Below are 16,580 nucleotides of genomic sequence, written 5' to 3'. Positions count from 1 at the left end.
GAGCGAGGGGCTCCGGATTGAACTTTGCAGGTTTCAGCAACTTTCCGAATTGCTGACGAGCTCACAAGTTCTATCTGCCATCAGGATTTTCTGTGGTCACCCCAGTCCTGACTAGTTTGCTAGAAACCCATTTGCTTGCTGTTAAACTTTTTTTTTTTTTTTTTTGAGATGGAGTCTCACTGTTTGCTAGGCTGGAGTGGAATGGCACCATCTCTGCTCACTGCAACCTCCACCTCCCGGGTTCAAGCAATTCTGCCTCGGGCTCCTGGGTAGCTGGGATTACATGCGTGTGTTACCACGCCTAGCTAATTTTTATATTTTTAGTAGAGATGAGGTTTCACCATGTTGGCCTGGATGATCTTGATCACTCGACCTTGTGATCCACCCGCCTTGGCCTCCCAAAGCGTTGGGATTGTACCACTGTGCCCGGCCTTGTAAACACTTTTTTAGAGGCAGAGTCTTGCTGTCTCCCAGATGAGTGTAGTCAGCTCACTGCATCTTCCATCTCCTGGACTCTCCTGCCTCAGCCTGCCAGGTAGCTGGGACTCCAGGCATGTGCCACCATGCCCAGCTAATTTTTATTTTGAGACAATTTTGCTTGGCCTGGTTGGTCTCGAACTCCTGACCTCAAGTGATCTGCCCGCCTCGGCCTCCCAAAGTGCTGGGAATTATAGGCGTGAGCCACTGTGCTGACCTAATTTTTACTTTTTTTGTAGTAATGGGGTCTCATTATGTTGCCCAGGCTGGTCTCCTTCCCGGGCTCAAGCGATCCTTCTGCCTCAGCATCCCAAAGTGCTGGGGTTTCAGGTGTGAGCGCCACACCCAGCCTCATTTGTTTTTCTAAATAGTGCCTAAGATGTGAGGAGGCCTAATCTTGTCAGTGCTGATAAGGTTAACATGATCATTTTCCGCCTTTTTCTCTGTCCTCAGGAAGGCAGGTGGGGACTGTGAAGTAGGGCTGTGGGGTTCTTGGCAAAGGTGGGGGCCACTCTGGCCCTGCATTGTCAAGGCCAAGCCTCAGCTGAGGTTTTGCCCACATGTAGGTATGCCTGAGGTTTGGTTTGGCTGTCGCATTTGAATTGGGGCTGTAACTGACGCTGTTTCCAGCAGTCAGGGTAACGGATTACTGTGTTTCGAGAATCTCACTCTATCGCCCAGGATGGAGTGCAGTGTTGTGATCTCGGCTCACTATAGCCTCTGCCTCCGGGTTCAAGTGCTCAAGCAATTCTTGTGCTTCAGCCTCCCGAGTAGCTGTTATTACAGGCGCCTATCACCATGTCTGTGTAATTTTTGTATATTTAGGTGAGATGGGGTTTCACCATGTTGGCCAGGCTGGTCTCAAGCTCTTGACTGTAAGAGGTCAGCCCGCCTCAGCCTCCCAAAGTGCTGGGGTTGCAGGTGTGAGCCACCATACCGGGTCCTATTTTTTAGTAGTGCAAACGTTAAGATGGTATGTGGAAGCTGAATTTTTTTTTTTTTTGAGACAGAGTCTTTGCTCTGTCACCCAGGCTGGAGTGCAGTGGCTCAATCTTGGCTCACTGCAAGCTCCGCCTCCTGGGTTCACGCCATTCTCCTGCCTCAGCCTCCCAAGTAGCCGGGACTACAGGCACCCGCCACCACGCCCGACTAATTTTTTGTATTTATTAGTAGAGACAGGGTTTCACCGTGTTAGCCAGGATGGTCTTGATCTCCTGACCTCGTGATCTGCCCACCGTGGCCTCCCAAAATGCTGGAATTACAGGCGTTAGCCACCATGCCCTGCCACTTTTTTTTCTTTGAGACGGAGTCTCCCTCCGTCACTCCGGCTGTAGTATAGTGGCATGATCTCGGCTCGCTGCAACCTCCACCAATTCTCCTGCGCCAGCCTCCCGAGTAGCTGGGATTACAGGCATGTGCCACCAGGCCTGGCTAACTTTTGTATTTTTAGTACAGACAGGGTTTCACCATGTTGGGCAGGCTGGTCTCAAACTCCTACCTCAAGTGATCTGCCCGCCTTGGCTGCCCAAGCTGTTGGGATTACGGGCGTGAGTCACCACACCTGGCCAACCCATTGTACGTTGAAAATGTAAATAAAAAATATAAAGGCCGGCTTGTGGCTCACGTCTGTAATGAGAGGCCGAGGCCGGCGGATCACAGATATTGAGACCATCCTGGCCAACATGGTGAAACCCTGCGTCTACTAAAAATACAAAAATCAGCTGGGAGTGGTGGCGTGCACCTGTAGTCCCAGCTACTCGGGAGGCTGAGGCAGGAGAATCGCTTGAACCCAGGAGGCAGAGATTGCAGCGAGCCCAGATCTCACCACTGCGCTCCAGCCTGGACGATAGAAGGAGACTGTCTCAAAAAAAAAAAAAAAAAAAAGGCTGGGCAAGGTGGCTCATGCCTGTAATTCCTGCACTTTGGGAGGCCGAGGCGGGCGGATCAGGAGGTCAGGAGATCGAGACCATCCTGGCTAACACGGTGAAACCCTGTCTCTACTAATAAATACAAAAAATTAGCTGGGCGTGGTGACGGGCGCCTGTAGTCCCAGCTATTCGGGAGGCTGAGGCAGGAGAATGGCGTGAACCTGGGAGGTGGAGCTTGCAGTGAGCCGAGATTGTGCCAGTGTACTCCAGCCTGGGTGACAGAGCGAGACTCCGTCTCAAAATAATAAATGAATTTAGGCCAGGCGCAATGGCTCACGCCTGTAATCCCAGCACTTTGGAAAGCTGAGGTGCCGGATCACCTGAGCTTAGGAGTTCGAGACCAGCCTGGGCAACATGGTGAAACCCCGTCTCTACTAAAAATACAAAAATTAGCCGGGCGTGGTGATGGGCACCTGTAATCCCAGCTACTTGGGAGGCTGAGGCACGAGAATCGTTTGAACCCGGGAGGTGGAGGTTGCAGTGAGCTGGATACCGCCGCTGCACTCCTGCCTGGGTGACAGAGTGAGACCCTGTCTCAAAAAATAAAATTAAAAAAAAACAAACCTGATACCTCCCAGTGTTGTCAGTTGGCACATACTATGTCTCAATAAAATGCTTGCTGTTATCCTCTATTTTGAGACGAAGAGGGACCCTGTGAATGACAACCCCAGATTGACCTCATTTGCATTTTAAGTATTTAGAATGTGGGTAACAATTTTCAGTGGAGGAAACTGCCACATAGGGACTAAAGCAGTCCCAGGGTCCACTCCAGGAGCTGCCATGCGCGCTCAGCCACAGGTGAGCCATCCACTCGCCCAACCGGTGCTCCAGGAAGGCAGGAAGCGGGATGCAGGGCTTCAGCCTCGCTTCTCGCAGCTTCAGCACCAGGGTCAGAGGAGAGGCGGGCGGGGCGATGAAGGGACCGGAAGTCGGCCTTTTTTCCGTCCGCTTGACCAGCGTCGACTGCAGCCAATGAAATTAGGGATGGCGAGTGTTCAGCCAATGGTGAGGCTGCATCCGGGTGTGGGTGCCGAAAAGGCAGCTGGGGGCGGGACGTCGAGGTGCGGCACGAGCGGCGGGCGGACCGGCCAATAGGCGGCGGGGTTCGTTTCCCGGGGGTGGGCACTGGCGGGCGCGGTGACGTCGGCGCAGGCGCGTCGCGGCGGCAGGGGCGCGGGGCTTCTGGAGGAGGCGGCGTTGGCCAGCGCGGCGGCGCCGGCCGTAGGCTCCGGGCTGCGGAGGGTAAAGAGCGGGCTCGGGCCGAGGCTGGAGGGCTGGGTGGGGCCAGGGCGGCGCTTCGGGGGCCCGCGGAGGACGAGGGAGGGAGAGAATCTGAGGAGCTGGTAGGTTTGGGGACCCATCTGGGTGACCGGGCCGGGGAAAGGGCTCGGCCGGGCGTGCGAGGGGCGTAGCGGCCCCAGGGATGCTGGAGCGGAGCCTTAGGGATGGGCAAGGCCTTGGGGGCGGGGGGAGGTTCTGCAAAGGGAGCCACTGGGGTCTGCCTAGGGGCTTGTGCGGAGATTGCGGGCGAGAAGGGGCAGAGGACGGTGGAGGAGACTCAGATGGGGCCCTTTTTGGAGGCCCGTTTTGGGGGGTAGGGGAGACGGCGGTTGGGGGACTTTGATACATGGAGCGTGGAGGAAGAGGTTAATCTTGCGAGGACAGTGGAGGTCAGCGGGGGAGGGAGGCAAAGTGGGCTTTCAGGAGCGTGGAAGGCGTCGTCCGGTTCCTGGAAAATTCAGAATTGGAGGGAGTCAGAGATGGTTGGGGGTGGGCGGGGGTGTTCCATCGATGAGGGTCTTAAGAGACCTGCCGAGGGCAAGGACCAGCAGGGGTTAAGGTAGTAACTTGGGAATTTTGATCGGCATGGCAGCACTTTGGGAGGCCTGGGACGATCGCTTGAGCCTTGGAGTTCCAGGCTGCAGTGAGCCATGATTGCACCACTGCACTCCAGCCAGGGCGACAGAGCGAGACTCCTTCTCAAAACAACAACAACAACAACAACAAAAGAAGTAGACTTGAGAACTTCGTTAAGACATTGGCCAGGGAGTAAGGTAGCCCTGGGATTTGAGGTTGAGGAGAACGTGCAGGGATGGTGGGGGATTTTGGCTGAGCAGGTTGAGAGAAGTCTAGGAGTGAGAGGCAAAAAAAGACGCAGGCAGCGTCAGGGAAATCAGAATTATGTGTCTGGAGAGAGTTTTGCGGGGTAAAGGTGGCTCAGTGGGGCTGTTACCAACCTTTTGAGTGGTTATGGGGCTCTAAGAGGTGACATGACAGGACCCAGCCCAGTAAACACAGCACCTCTTTTTGTCGAGTTTGGAGCTTCAGAGTGGAGAGGTGGGAGGCTTGTGTTTGCTGGACAGGTCTGTCCATTAATCTAGGAGAAAAGGGTGGTGTCTCATTTCCTCACTTCTGTCTTTCCCTGTCTTCTCCAGGGTTGCCATTAGGGGACTCCTGAGGTCCTATCTCCAGGCTGCGGTGACTGCACTTTCCCTGGAGTGGAAGCTGCTGGAAGGCGGACCGGCCGCCATGTCCACGTTCAGGCAGGAGGACGTGGAGGACCATTATGAGATGGGGGAGGAGCTGGGCAGGTGAGCTGTCTGCCCGCACGGCTGGGCTCCAGGGATAGGAGAGAGGCGCTGTGGGGTTTTCTGAACAGCACCTCTCCTTTCCTGTTCTTTATCCTGTATGCCGAGAAGGAATGAGTCAGTATCATGCGGTGGGGGAACGAATTTGGGCCGTGGAGTCAGACAGCCCCGGCTGTGAATTCCTGCTTGGGAATCCTCTGTGTGTTTCCTGTGGGGAGAAAAGTAATTGAGCCGTTACAGCAGCCAAGACCGTGCCTGGCATGGGGCACCAGAGCAACAGATGCCAGCTGCTTTTGTTATTAAAAGATCTGTCTTCTGCCTGGGCAACATAGCAAGACTCCATCTCTACAAAAAATAAAAATGAAAAAAAATTAACCAGGTGTGGTAGCTCATGCCTGTAGTCCCAGCTACTAGGGAAGCTGAGACGGGAGGATGGCTTGAGCCCAGGAGTTGCAGGAGGCTGCAGTGAGCTATGATCGTGCCACTGCACTGTAGCCTGGGCAACAGAATGAAACCCCATTTATTTAAAAAAAAAAAAATCTCCCTGTGTTAATCCTCTTTTGTGGGAGGCACTTTAGTTTTTTTGCCCAGCTCTTGGATGTTTAAAGTGGGGGGAGGGAGGGGCGTATCTCCCAGCTGGGCCCAAACCTCGGTCAATTGTTTAACACGCTTGTGGGAAAAAGCAGAGGTTTCCTCTTCCAGGGAGGCAGCTGATTTCCTGCCTGTCTGGGCCTTGGAGGGTCCCCCTGGGGCCCCACCCCCTCCAGACTAGCCAGGCATCACTAGGCCCTGCCTCCTTTTGTAGAGCCTCCAGCCTTATTTGGTGAGTTTGCTACTGGCCAGCCTCCCTGGAGCCGCCCCGTGATGTCACCAGAAGGGAATGTAAATAAGTGAGCTCTGTGTCAGGCTAGGGAGAGTGCTGCAGGCTCTTTTGGGATCCTGAGGTCCCTCCTTCAGGCATTTCCTCGTTAGTGGCAGAGAAGGCATGCTCCCTCCTCCCCCTTCTCATGCTTCAGTGTTGACCCCTCCTGCTAGGGGTCGTTTGGCAAAAGTCAGCAAAATTCAGCCAAATTGATTATGTCTATTTCTTTTAACTCGCCGATTTCACCTCTAGGAATTAATTCATTGGAAAACTGTACATACATGGATGGAATGACTTAAGACTGGGGTAGTTGCTAGAACGTTTACCAGAATAACAGCCTTTTTTTTTTCCCTTGACACTATCTCATTCTGTCACCCAGGCTGGAGTGCAGTGATGCGATCTCGACTCACTGCAGCCTCGGCCTCCAGCCTAGCCTCCCGAGTAGCTGGGATTACAGGAGCCCGCCACCACCCCTGGCTAATTTTTGTATTTTTAGTAGAGACAGGATTTCACCATGTTGGCCAGGCTGGATGTGAACTCCTGACCTCAAATGATCTGCCTGCCTCTGCCTCCCAAAGTGCTGGGATTACAGGTGTGAGCCACTGTGCCTGGCCCCAGCCCACACTTTTTTTTTGAGACGGAGTCTTGTAGTGTCGCCCGGGCTGGAGTGCAATGGCGCAATCTCAGCTCACTGCAACCTCCATCTCCCAGGTTCAAGCGATTCTCCTTGCCTCAGCCTCCCGAGTAGCTGGGATTATAGATGCCTGCCAGCACGCCCGGCTAATGTTTTTGTATTTTTAGTAGAGACGTGGCTTTCACTATGTTGGCCAGGCTAGTCTTGAACTCCTGACATCGTGATCTGCGCGCTTTCGCCTCCCAAAGTGCTGGGATTACAGGCGTGAGCCACTGTGCCCGGCTTCCCAGCCCGCATTTTTAAACATCATGAACCCTATCAGTAGAAATCGTCGGTGTGTAGGCCACGCTTGGGTCGTGTCTGGGTTGTGGCAGGCACTTAGGAAGTGGTTTGGGAGTGACACCTGAGACCATCACTGAGGAGGGCTTGCTGTGCCCCCACCTGCGCTGGGGGCTGGGGAAGTTACAGAGAAGCGAAGAGGGTGGGCTCGGCTCTTGGGGAGTTTCTTTCCCGGCTGGGGAGATGAGGCACCTTTTACGTGTCCCGTAGAGGAACTGAGAGCCTGCCAGTGGCCTTGCCTCTAAGGAGCAAGTCTGTGGCCAGCGAGACTGGGGGCTGTCTGGAGGTGGGCGGCTGTGGTCTGCTGTTGCTGTAGGAGGACTCAGTGGTAGAACCTGAAATCCTGTTGGCAACAGCAAAACAGGGAAAGGCATGGTTTACAGAACCAGGTTGTCCGGGTGTGCAGCGGCCGCAGGTGTGACTGGGTGCTGGTGCATATGGTGCCCTGTGTCCCCGGGGCCGAAGTCCACTCCAGCATGGAGGAGGCGCCCTGGCAGAGTGAATGACGGGGCTTATGTGCCACCCGCAGCGCCCAGTGGCTCCCCTCTCCTGGCCTGGTCTGTTCTTAGGCAGCCTTCTTAGGTAGCCTTCTACGTGGTGGCCCCTGCCGCGAGCCCGGATCCAAGCCCAGCAGAGGGAGAGAGAGATCTTCTCTTCCCAGCAGGCGTTCAGAGCCCTGTGGACTGGACCGGTCTCTTTGGTCTGGAAGGCGTGGTTTTCTGCTTGCCCAGGTCCAGTCATGTCTCCTTCCACCCCTTTCCTGGGCCACTGAGTCCCACAGACTGAGAGTGAGCGGTGAAGGCTGCCCTGGGACAGCTGGGTCTGTTAGCAGGAGACAGGGTGGAGCCGGGAGGTAGGCACGCAGGAACCCGGTACCCAGCACCAGGTGTCCGCTTCCTGTTAGAGCACCTGGGCTCTGGAGCCTGCAGCACCTGCTTTGAAGGTTTGAATCCTCCCGCCACTGACTGACTGCATGACCTCGGGCTAGTTGCTTTCCTTTTCTCAGCCTTGGTTTCTTTAAAATGCGGATACTGGCCAGATGTAGCGGCTCCACCTGTACTGCCAACACTTGGGGAGGGGGAGTGGGAGGATCTCTTGAGGCCAGGAGTTCCAAAGCAGCCTGGGCAATACGGCAAGACCCTGTCTCTACAAAAAATAAATAAATTAGGTGTGGTAGTGTGTTCCTGTAGTCCCACCTACTTGGGAGGGATCGCTTGAGCCCAGGAGTTCGAGACCAGCGTGGGCAACATAGTGAGACCTCATCCTTACAAAAAAAAAAAAAAATTAACTGGGTGTGGTGGTGTGTGCCTGTAGTCCCAGCTGCTTGAGAGGCTGAGGCAGGAGGATTGCCCGAGCCCAGGAGGTCAAGGCTGCAGTGAGCCATGATTGAACCACTGCACTCCAGCCTGAGCAACAGAGCCAGACCCTGTCTCAAGACAAAACAAAACAAAAACAAACAAAAAAAGCGGGTCTGGCACTTGCCTTGCATTTTTTATTTTTTTGAGGCAGGATCTTGCTACATTGCCCAGGCTGGAGTACAGTGGCACGATCTCAGTTCACTGCAACCTCTGCCTCCTGGGTTCAAGCGATTCTCCTGCCTCAGCCTCCCAAGTAGCTGGGATTACAGGCACCCGCCACCACGCCCAGCTAATTTTTTGTATTTTTGGTAGAGACAGGGTTTCACCATGTCGGCCAGGCTGCTCTTGAACTCCTCAGCTCAAGTTATCTGCCCTCCTCGAACTCCCAAAGTGCTGGGATTACAGGCGTGAGCCACCGCGCCTGGCCCCCTCAGTTCCCTCTTGATATGCATTGAACTGTTCATTCTTTCACTTTTCAAAAATACGCCGGTGCCATGGTGTTAACGTGTGGCTCTGCACTTGCCTCCACACACCTGCTGGGCATAGCCCTGGGAGGGGTGGGAACGCTGCGTCTGATGGTGCGGGGCGCTAAGGAATTGCTCTCTGAGAAGGCGCAGAGTCTGCACCCCCGCAGTGGCCGGCTCATGTCCTTCAAGTGCCTGGTGCAGGGCCGCGCCCAAGAGGAGCAAGTGGAGGTGACGGGGAGCCAGCCACCCCCACTCACTCCCTCCCCCTCCTCCAGCGGCCAGTTTGCCATCGTGCGGAAGTGCCGGCAGAAGGGCACGGGCAAGGAGTACGCAGCCAAGTTCATCAAGAAGCGCCGCCTGTCATCCAGCCGGCGTGGGGTGAGCCGGGAGGAGATCGAGCGGGAGGTGAACATCCTGCGGGAGATCCGGCACCCCAACATCATCACCCTGCACGACATCTTCGAGAACAAGACGGACGTGGTCCTCATCCTGGAGCTGGTCTCTGGCGGGGAGCTCTTTGACTTCCTGGCGGAGAAGGAGTCGCTGACGGAGGACGAGGCCACCCAGTTCCTCAAGCAGATCCTGGACGGCGTTCACTACCTGCATTCTAAGCGCATCGCACACTTTGACCTGAAGGTGAGCCCTGTAGGGCCCTGTGGGGCCGGCCTGGCCAGTGTGGGGGTGGGGATGGGGCGGGGAAGAGCCTGGAAGGCACCTCCTGCGCGTGGGGGTGAGGTTGGGGGAGCGTGAGGGTGAGGTTGGGGGGAGCGTGAGGGTGAGGTTTGGGGAGCGTGGGGGTGAGGGTGGGGGGAGCGTGAGGGTGAGGTTTGGGGAGCGTGGGGGTGAGGGTGGGGGAGGCCCGTGCTTTCCCTGCTGAGCCTCCTCCCACCCAGCCGGAAAACATCATGCTGCTGGACAAGAACGTGCCCAACCCACGAATCAAGCTCATCGACTTCGGCATCGCGCACAAGATCGAGGCGGGGAACGAGTTCAAGAACATCTTTGGCACCCCGGAGTTTGTGGGTGAGGCCCTGCCCAGTGGGCAGCCCCGGCCTGGGGAGGGTGGTCTGGGGCTGCCTGCTGGGCGTGGGGTGGGTCATGCCCGGTGCTGGGTGCCGCGTCCTTGGCCCTGAAGCCACCCCTCTTGGGCCGGGCATTGCAGGAGGTCTGGGCCTCCATTTGGTGCGGCCCCGCCATCCTACCCGTCAGGCCCTGAGGGCCAGCTCTGCCGCATTCATGCCCCCAAGAGCTGCGACGTGAGAACCTTGACCCCATGCCTGTGTCTTGAGCCTCTTCCTTGGCCAGCATGTCCCCAGTGCCTGACCCACATCTCCCTGTTCTGCAGCCCCAGAGATTGTGAACTATGAGCCGCTGGGCCTGGAGGCGGACATGTGGTGAGTGTACCACCTGCTCCCGCCGGGCCTCCCTGCTGTCCTGGAGCGCAGGCCAGTGCTGCAGCTGGGGATGAAGCAGGGCCTTGCTGCTGTTGGGGTATGGGGGGACCGTTGCCCTAGAACAGGGGCGCTGGATGCCACGGTCCTGGGAGGGTGGGCGGCCCCACGCTGCGCTGACCCTTGCCTCTTGTCTGTCCCCAGGAGCATCGGTGTCATCACCTACATCCTGTGAGTACCTGGCGGGGGCCCCCTCGGCTGTGCAACACAGCTGGCGTGGGTCCCCGGCTCCGTGTGTCTCATGCGGACACCAGGGGTCCCCAGCCTGGCTGTGACCCATCGTGGGTGCTCAGGGGATACCGGGTGAACGGATGAGTGATTCTCTGTGGCTGCTGTCACAGAGGCTTCTGGAGAGTTCTGAAGGCAGGACACTCACAGAGCGGCTGAGCAGGCCCTGGGTTGGGGGTCGTGTGTGCTCCCGTCCCTCTGGCTGCTAGGGAGCCCAGCCTCCTCTCGAAGTGCAAGGAAGGGGTCCGACCCCACGCTGGGTTTTGGCTCCTGTCCCTGGGCCACACGTGGGCCTGCTGTTGTTTATTATTTTTATTTGTTGAGACGGGGTCTTACTCTCTTGCCCAGGCTGGAGTGCTGTCCTAGCTCACTGCAGCCTCCACCTCCCAGACTTAAGCAATCCTCCCACCTCAGCCTCCTGAGTACCTGGGACTACATGTGCACACAACCATGCTCTCATGCTCGGCTTTTTTTTTTTTTTTTTTTGGATGGAGTTTCGCTCTTGTCCAGGTTGGAGTGCAGTGGTGCGATCGCGGCTGCTCACTGCAACCCCCACCTCCCAGGTTCAAGCGATTCTCCTGCCTCAGTCTCCTGAGTAGCTGGGATTACAGGCGCTCACCACCACGCCCGGCTAATTTTTGTATTTTTAGTAGAGACGGGGTTTCACCATGTTGATCAAGGCTGGTTTTGAACTCCTGACCTCAGGTGATCTGCCTGCCTCGGCTTCCCAAAGTGCTGGGATTACAGGCGTGGGCCGCTGCACCCAGCTGGCTAATTTTTTTTTTTTTTTTTTTTGAGACAGAGTTTCGCTCTTGTTGCCCAGGCTGGATGGAGTGCCAAGGCCCCGTCTCAGCTCAGGCTCACTGCAACCTCTGCCTCCCGGGTTCAAGTGATTCCCATACCTCAGCCTCCCAAGTAGCTGGGATTACAGGTGCCTGCCACCATGCCTGGCTAATTATTTGTATTTTTAGTAGAGACGATGTTTCACCATATCGGTCAGGCTGGTCTTGAACTCCAGACCTCAAGTGATCCGGCCGCCTTGGCCTCCCAGAATGCTGGGATGACGGGTGTGAGCCACCGTGCCCAGCTGGCTAATTTTTAAAAGTTTTTGTAGAGGTGGAGTTTCACTATATTGCCCAGCCATATTGAATGGGCATAGCTCATTCAGTAAGCAAGGAAATAAACAATGGCGTGGGCCCAGCCCGCTGTAGCGCATGAGCGGACCCAAAGGCTTCAGGAGATGGGCTAGACCGTTTGTATTCTTTTTAAATGTTCAGATAATTCAGACTTACAAAGGAGCAACAGAAACAGCACAGACGCCCCCTGCGGCTTCCTCCTCCTTCAGTTTACATTTTTCATGAACACGAACATTATGAACACCAAGACGTTAGCCTTGGTGCTACGCTAATCACAAAAGTGCTAGATGGGCCGGGCGCGGTGGCTCACGCCTGTAATCTCAGCACTTTGGGAGGCTGAGGAGGGCAGATCACGAGGTCAGGGGATTGAGACCATCCTGGCTAACACGATGAAACCACGTCTCTACTAAAAATACAAAAATTAGCTGGGTGTGGCAGCGGGTGCCTGTAGTCCCAGCTACTCAGGAGGCTGAGGCAGGAGAATGGCGTGAACCCAGGAGATGGAGTTTGCAGTGAGCCGAGATCGCGCCACTGCACTCCATCCTGGGTGACAGAGCGAGACTCCGTCTCTAAAAAATTTAAAAAATTTTAAAAAGTGCCAGAGGTGGTTAGACACCCCCGTTTTCCACTCCTGTCCTCTCTGAGGTCCCCACACGGCATTTAGCCGTTCAGCTCCTTCGCCGCCTCCAGTCTGAGGCTGTTCCTCTGTCTGGCTTTCGTGACCTTGACCCTGACGAGCGCTCACGGGTCAGGTGTTTTGCAGAAGTCGTCTGAGTCCATGTTTAGTCTCGTGCGCTGTCACGATCAGACGATCAGACGGGGCTTCAGTGTCTCTGCTCAAAACCCCAGGGATGATGCTGTGTCACCCTCCCAGCGTCAGGCTGGGAGGCAGACGCTGTTGGGGCCTCTCGCTGCCGGGCTGTTGACCTTGATCCTTTGGCTAAGGTGTTGGCTCCGGCTCCCCACTGCAGTTACCCTCCCCTCGGCGTTACTGAGCACTGGGGGCTTTCGGGCTCTGCGTCTGCACAGATACTTCGAGTCTCCAAGGAGACTTCTGCCTGTTCATTTCTGCTGCTGTCGGTGGGGTGGGGGGGTGGATTTTGAATGCCTCTTGGGTGGTGGCTGGGATCGTTGCAGGAAGGTTCTAAGGGCTCAGGAGTGTGAGTGGCCCAGGCACCTGCCGTCAGCCTGTCTTCTGTGCTCCGCCTTTCGTGGGCAGGACAGAGTTGGGGGCAGCCGGAGAGGTGGCGCGGTCGTGGTGGGAGCCCAGGACCCCACTGAGCCCCATGCCTGTCTCGCAGCCTGAGCGGTGCATCCCCGTTCCTGGGCGAGACCAAGCAGGAGACGCTCACCAACATCTCAGCCGTGAACTACGACTTCGACGAGGAGTACTTCAGCAACACCAGCGAGCTGGCCAAGGACTTCATTCGCCGGCTGCTCGTCAAAGATCCCAAGTACGAGGGGTCGGCAGGGGGCACGGGGTGGGACATGGGACACAGGCCCACTCCACCCACGGAGGCTCCAGAGGACTCTCCTCCCAGCGCCACCTCCCTGCGGCTGGGGATCAGACATTGCTTACCCCTTGGGCTGGAGAGAGTAAACTGATAAACTGATGGCCCAAGTTGGCTATTGCCATGGTTGTTTTTTTTTTTTTTTTTTTTGAGACGGAGTCTTGCTCTGTCTCCCAGGCTGGAGTGCAGTGCAGTGGCGTGATCTCGGCTCACTGCAGCCTCTGCCTCCCGGGTTCAGGCTATTCTCCTGAGTTAGCCTCCCAAGTAGCTGGGATTATAGACACCTGCCACCACGCCTGGCTAATTTTTGTATTTTTAGTAGAGACAGGGCTTCATTCACCATGTTGCCCAGGCTTGTCTTGAACTCCTGACCTCCAGTGATTTGCCTGCCTTGGTCTCCCAAAGTGCTGGGATTGCGGGCGTGAGACACCGTGTCTGGCTGCTTGCTGTGTTTTTAGCAAACTTTTAATTAGTTGCCGGTGTGTAAAGTAAGGATCCATGTAAAATTCCAGGTCACTTGTTTTCCTGTAAACACTTAGAATTCTGGCAGTGCTGAGCCCTCACTCGTAGGCCTCCCCGGGCCTCCCTGGCTGCCCAGTCCCTCTCTCGGGCGCCTGGGTTTGCGACTCCAGCCTGAGGTCTCAGCTCTCTCCACCACCCCTCAGAAAACCCCACGCTCCCTGCAGTACCCTTGTTCAGCTTCTGTGGTTGGCTGAGCAGAGGCTGGGGGGCGACTTTAGGGCTTTTGGGGGTCCCGGGAGTCAGTTGTTCACGGGAGGACGGGACAGATGGTGCAGGTGAAACTAACCAGAGCGGGGGTCTTCCAGACGGAGAATGACCATTGCCCAGAGCCTGGAACATTCCTGGATTAAGGTAAGTGGGGAGGTGGGGGAGCTCCCTGGGCTTCCCGCCTTGGCCTTCTCGCTGGGGTCCGGGGGGTCTTCAGCATTTAAGGCTTGTGGATGTGACAACCCCCAGTGGCTGGGGAGGGTCCCCAGAGGAGTGAGCCTGGGTGGCGGGGGTTGGGTCCTGGGCGTGGGATGTCCAGCACCCGACAGACCTGGTGGCATCCTTGGCTGATGTGTGTCCAACGGGGCTGAGACTCCCGGGGCCAAGGCCGCAGCGTTTTTCTCGAGTGAGCACTCTCGGCTTTGCGTCGGGCTGGGCAGTCTCCGTCACGAGGCGTTGCCTCTGCTGCCGGATGAGCCCCTGAACCTCAGTTCACACTGGCAGGTGGGGGCTGGCGGGGCTGGGTGGCATCGCGGGGACCCCGCTCAGGCTTCCCTCCCTCCTAGGCGATCCGGCGGCGGAACGTGCGTGGTGAGGACAGCGGCCGCAAGCCCGAGCGGCGGCGCCTGAAGACCACGCGTCTGAAGGAGTACACCATCAAGTCGCACTCCAGCTTGCCGCCCAACAACAGCTACGCCGACTTCGAGCGCTTCTCCAAGGTGCTGGAGGAGGCGGCGGCCGCCGAGGAGGGCCTGCGCGAGCTGCAGCGCAGCCGGCGGCTCTGCCACGAGGACGTGGAGGCGCTGGCCGCCATCTACGAGGAGAAGGAGGCCTGGTACCGCGAGGAGAGCGACAGCCTGGGCCAGGACCTGCGGAGGCTACGGCAGGAGCTGCTCAAGACCGAGGCGCTCAAGCGGCAGGCGCAGGAGGAGGCCAAGGGCGCGCTGCTGGGGACCAGCGGCCTCAAGCGCCGCTTCAGCCGCCTGGAGAACCGCTACGAGGCGCTGGCCAAGCAAGTAGCCTCCGAGATGCGCTTCGTGCAGGACCTCGTGCGCGCCCTGGAGCAGGAGAAGCTGCAGGGCGTGGAGTGCGGGCTGCGCTAGGCGCAGTGGGGTGGGCCAGGCCCCAGGACAACCGGAGCTCGGCCTGCGGTGGGGGCGCTTCCTGTGGACGCTGCGCCTCCCATCGCCCCGGTGCCTGTCCTTGCCCAGCGCCACCAGGCTGGAGGCGGAGTGGGAGGAGCTGGAGCCAGGCCCGTAAGTTCGCAGGCAGGGGTGGGTGTGGGACGGGGCTGCTTCTCTACACAGCCTCCACGCTGGTCTTCACCTTCACCCCTGCATCGTCGGTGACCCTGGGACCCTCCAGGCAGCGTGGCCTGTGGCACCGTGAGGGTTGGGACCCAGAATGGGACCGGCCACCGAGGCGCAGAGGCGGCCCGAATGCAGCCCTGGTTCAGGCCCGGAGGAGGGTTTGCGGGCAGTTCCACGGGCAATTCGGCGGGGTGCTGCCTGTTGATGCCATTAGCCCAGAAGGAGGTCGTGGGACGGGGAGGGTGGGATGGACGGCGGACAGGCAGTCCCCACGCTGCTGGGTGGCGCCGGGCTTGGTGGGGTCTTCCACTGTGTGCCCTTCTCGCCGAGGCCGGTCCCCCGGGTGTGGGGTCCCCTGCTGCGGACTCCTCCGCGAGCCCCATCGTCGCGCCTGTGCACGCCTAGGCAAGAGCGGCCCTCTGCAGCCAAGAGAAATAAAATACTGGCTTCCAGATACGCGGGTGTTGTGTGCCTCAGGCCTTGGCAGGGGACAGCCAGCCCTTGGCCACGGGGGATATGCCCTCCGGGGCGTTCATGTTTCTCTCTGTGTTCCCTGCCTGCCGCTGTGCTCAGGAAGGAGGGGACAAACCGGGGGTCCTCGCAGACCTTCACGGTGTCCTGGGAGCTGCCGGATCTTGGTCTCAGCTGCCCCGAGTGTTTTGATTGCAATGAGGTGGAAGCTCTGGGCAGCTGAGGTGGATCAGAAGCGTTTCCTGTCCCCTTGCGCCTTACGGGATGCTGCTGTGTCCCTGCAATGAGGTGGAAGCTCTGGGCAGCTGAGGTGGATCAGAAGCGTTTCCTGTCCCCTTGCGCCTTACGGGATGCTGCTGTGTCCCACGTGGGAGCCCCTGCCCCGTCTGGAGCCACATGCAGGTGGCCCTGGAGGGGGAGCGGTTTAGCTCAGCTGCTAGGGCTCACAGTGGTTTCAGAGAGGGGCCCCGACCCTGCCCATCCTCCCTGGAGGAAGTTTTTTTGCTTTTTTTTTTTTTTTTTTGAGACCGAGTCTGGCCCTGTTGCCCAGGCTGGAGTGCAGTGGTGCGATCTTGGCTCGCTGTAACCTCGGTCTCCTGGACTCAAGCGGGTCTCCTGTCTCAGCCTCCCAGGTGTCTGGGATTACAGGCATACACCACCACACGTGGCTAATTTTTTTTGAGGTGGAGTTTTGCTCTTGTTGCCCAGGCTGGAGTGCAGTGGTGCGATCTAAACTCACTACAACCTCTGCCTCCCAGGTTCAAGCGATTCTCCTCCCTCAGCCTCCTGAGTAGCTGGAATTACAGGCACCTGCCACCACACCCAGCTGATTTTTTGTATTTTTAGTAGAGACGGGGTTTCGCCACGTTGGCCAGGCTGGTCTCGAACTCCTGACTTCAGGTGATCCACCCGTCTCGGCCACCCAAAGTGTTGGGATTACAGGCGTGAGCCACTGCACCTGGCCTGCTATGTGTACTTTAACCATAATAAAAACATATTTCAAGCTGGGCATGGTGGCTCATGCCTGTAATCCCAGTGCTTTGGGAGGTGGAGGCAGAGAATCACTTGAGCCCAGGAGTTCGAGACCAGCC

At 57.4% G+C, this 16,580-nt stretch overlaps 1 protein-coding gene and 1 non-coding gene across 5 annotated transcripts; both read left to right on the top strand.

The window, feature by feature from the left end:
- Window positions 1–3,496: 3,496 nt before the first annotated feature.
- Window positions 3,497–15,474, top strand: DAPK3 (death associated protein kinase 3). Of its 4 annotated transcripts, none has more exon segments than NM_001246574.1 (9): window positions 3,497–3,647; window positions 4,841–4,996; window positions 8,929–9,289; window positions 9,547–9,676; window positions 9,999–10,047; window positions 10,249–10,275; window positions 12,770–12,922; window positions 13,807–13,852; window positions 14,275–15,469. In NM_001246574.1, coding segments are annotated over 8 exon segments (1,365 nt in total). In that variant the 5' UTR covers window positions 3,497–3,647; window positions 4,841–4,934; the 3' UTR covers window positions 14,812–15,469.
- On the top strand, window positions 12,406–12,503 carry MIR637 (microRNA mir-637). Its single transcript, NR_035960.2, is given in 1 exon segment — window positions 12,406–12,503. It is a non-coding gene; the product is annotated as a microRNA mir-637 (primary transcript).
- Window positions 15,475–16,580: the final 1,106 nt, after the last annotated feature.

Source organism: Pan troglodytes, chromosome 20 (genome assembly GCF_028858775.2).
Source record: "Pan troglodytes isolate AG18354 chromosome 20, NHGRI_mPanTro3-v2.0_pri, whole genome shotgun sequence".
NCBI classification, from domain to species: domain Eukaryota; kingdom Metazoa; phylum Chordata; class Mammalia; order Primates; family Hominidae; genus Pan; species Pan troglodytes.
This window is presented reverse-complemented; position numbering and strand designations above follow the sequence as displayed.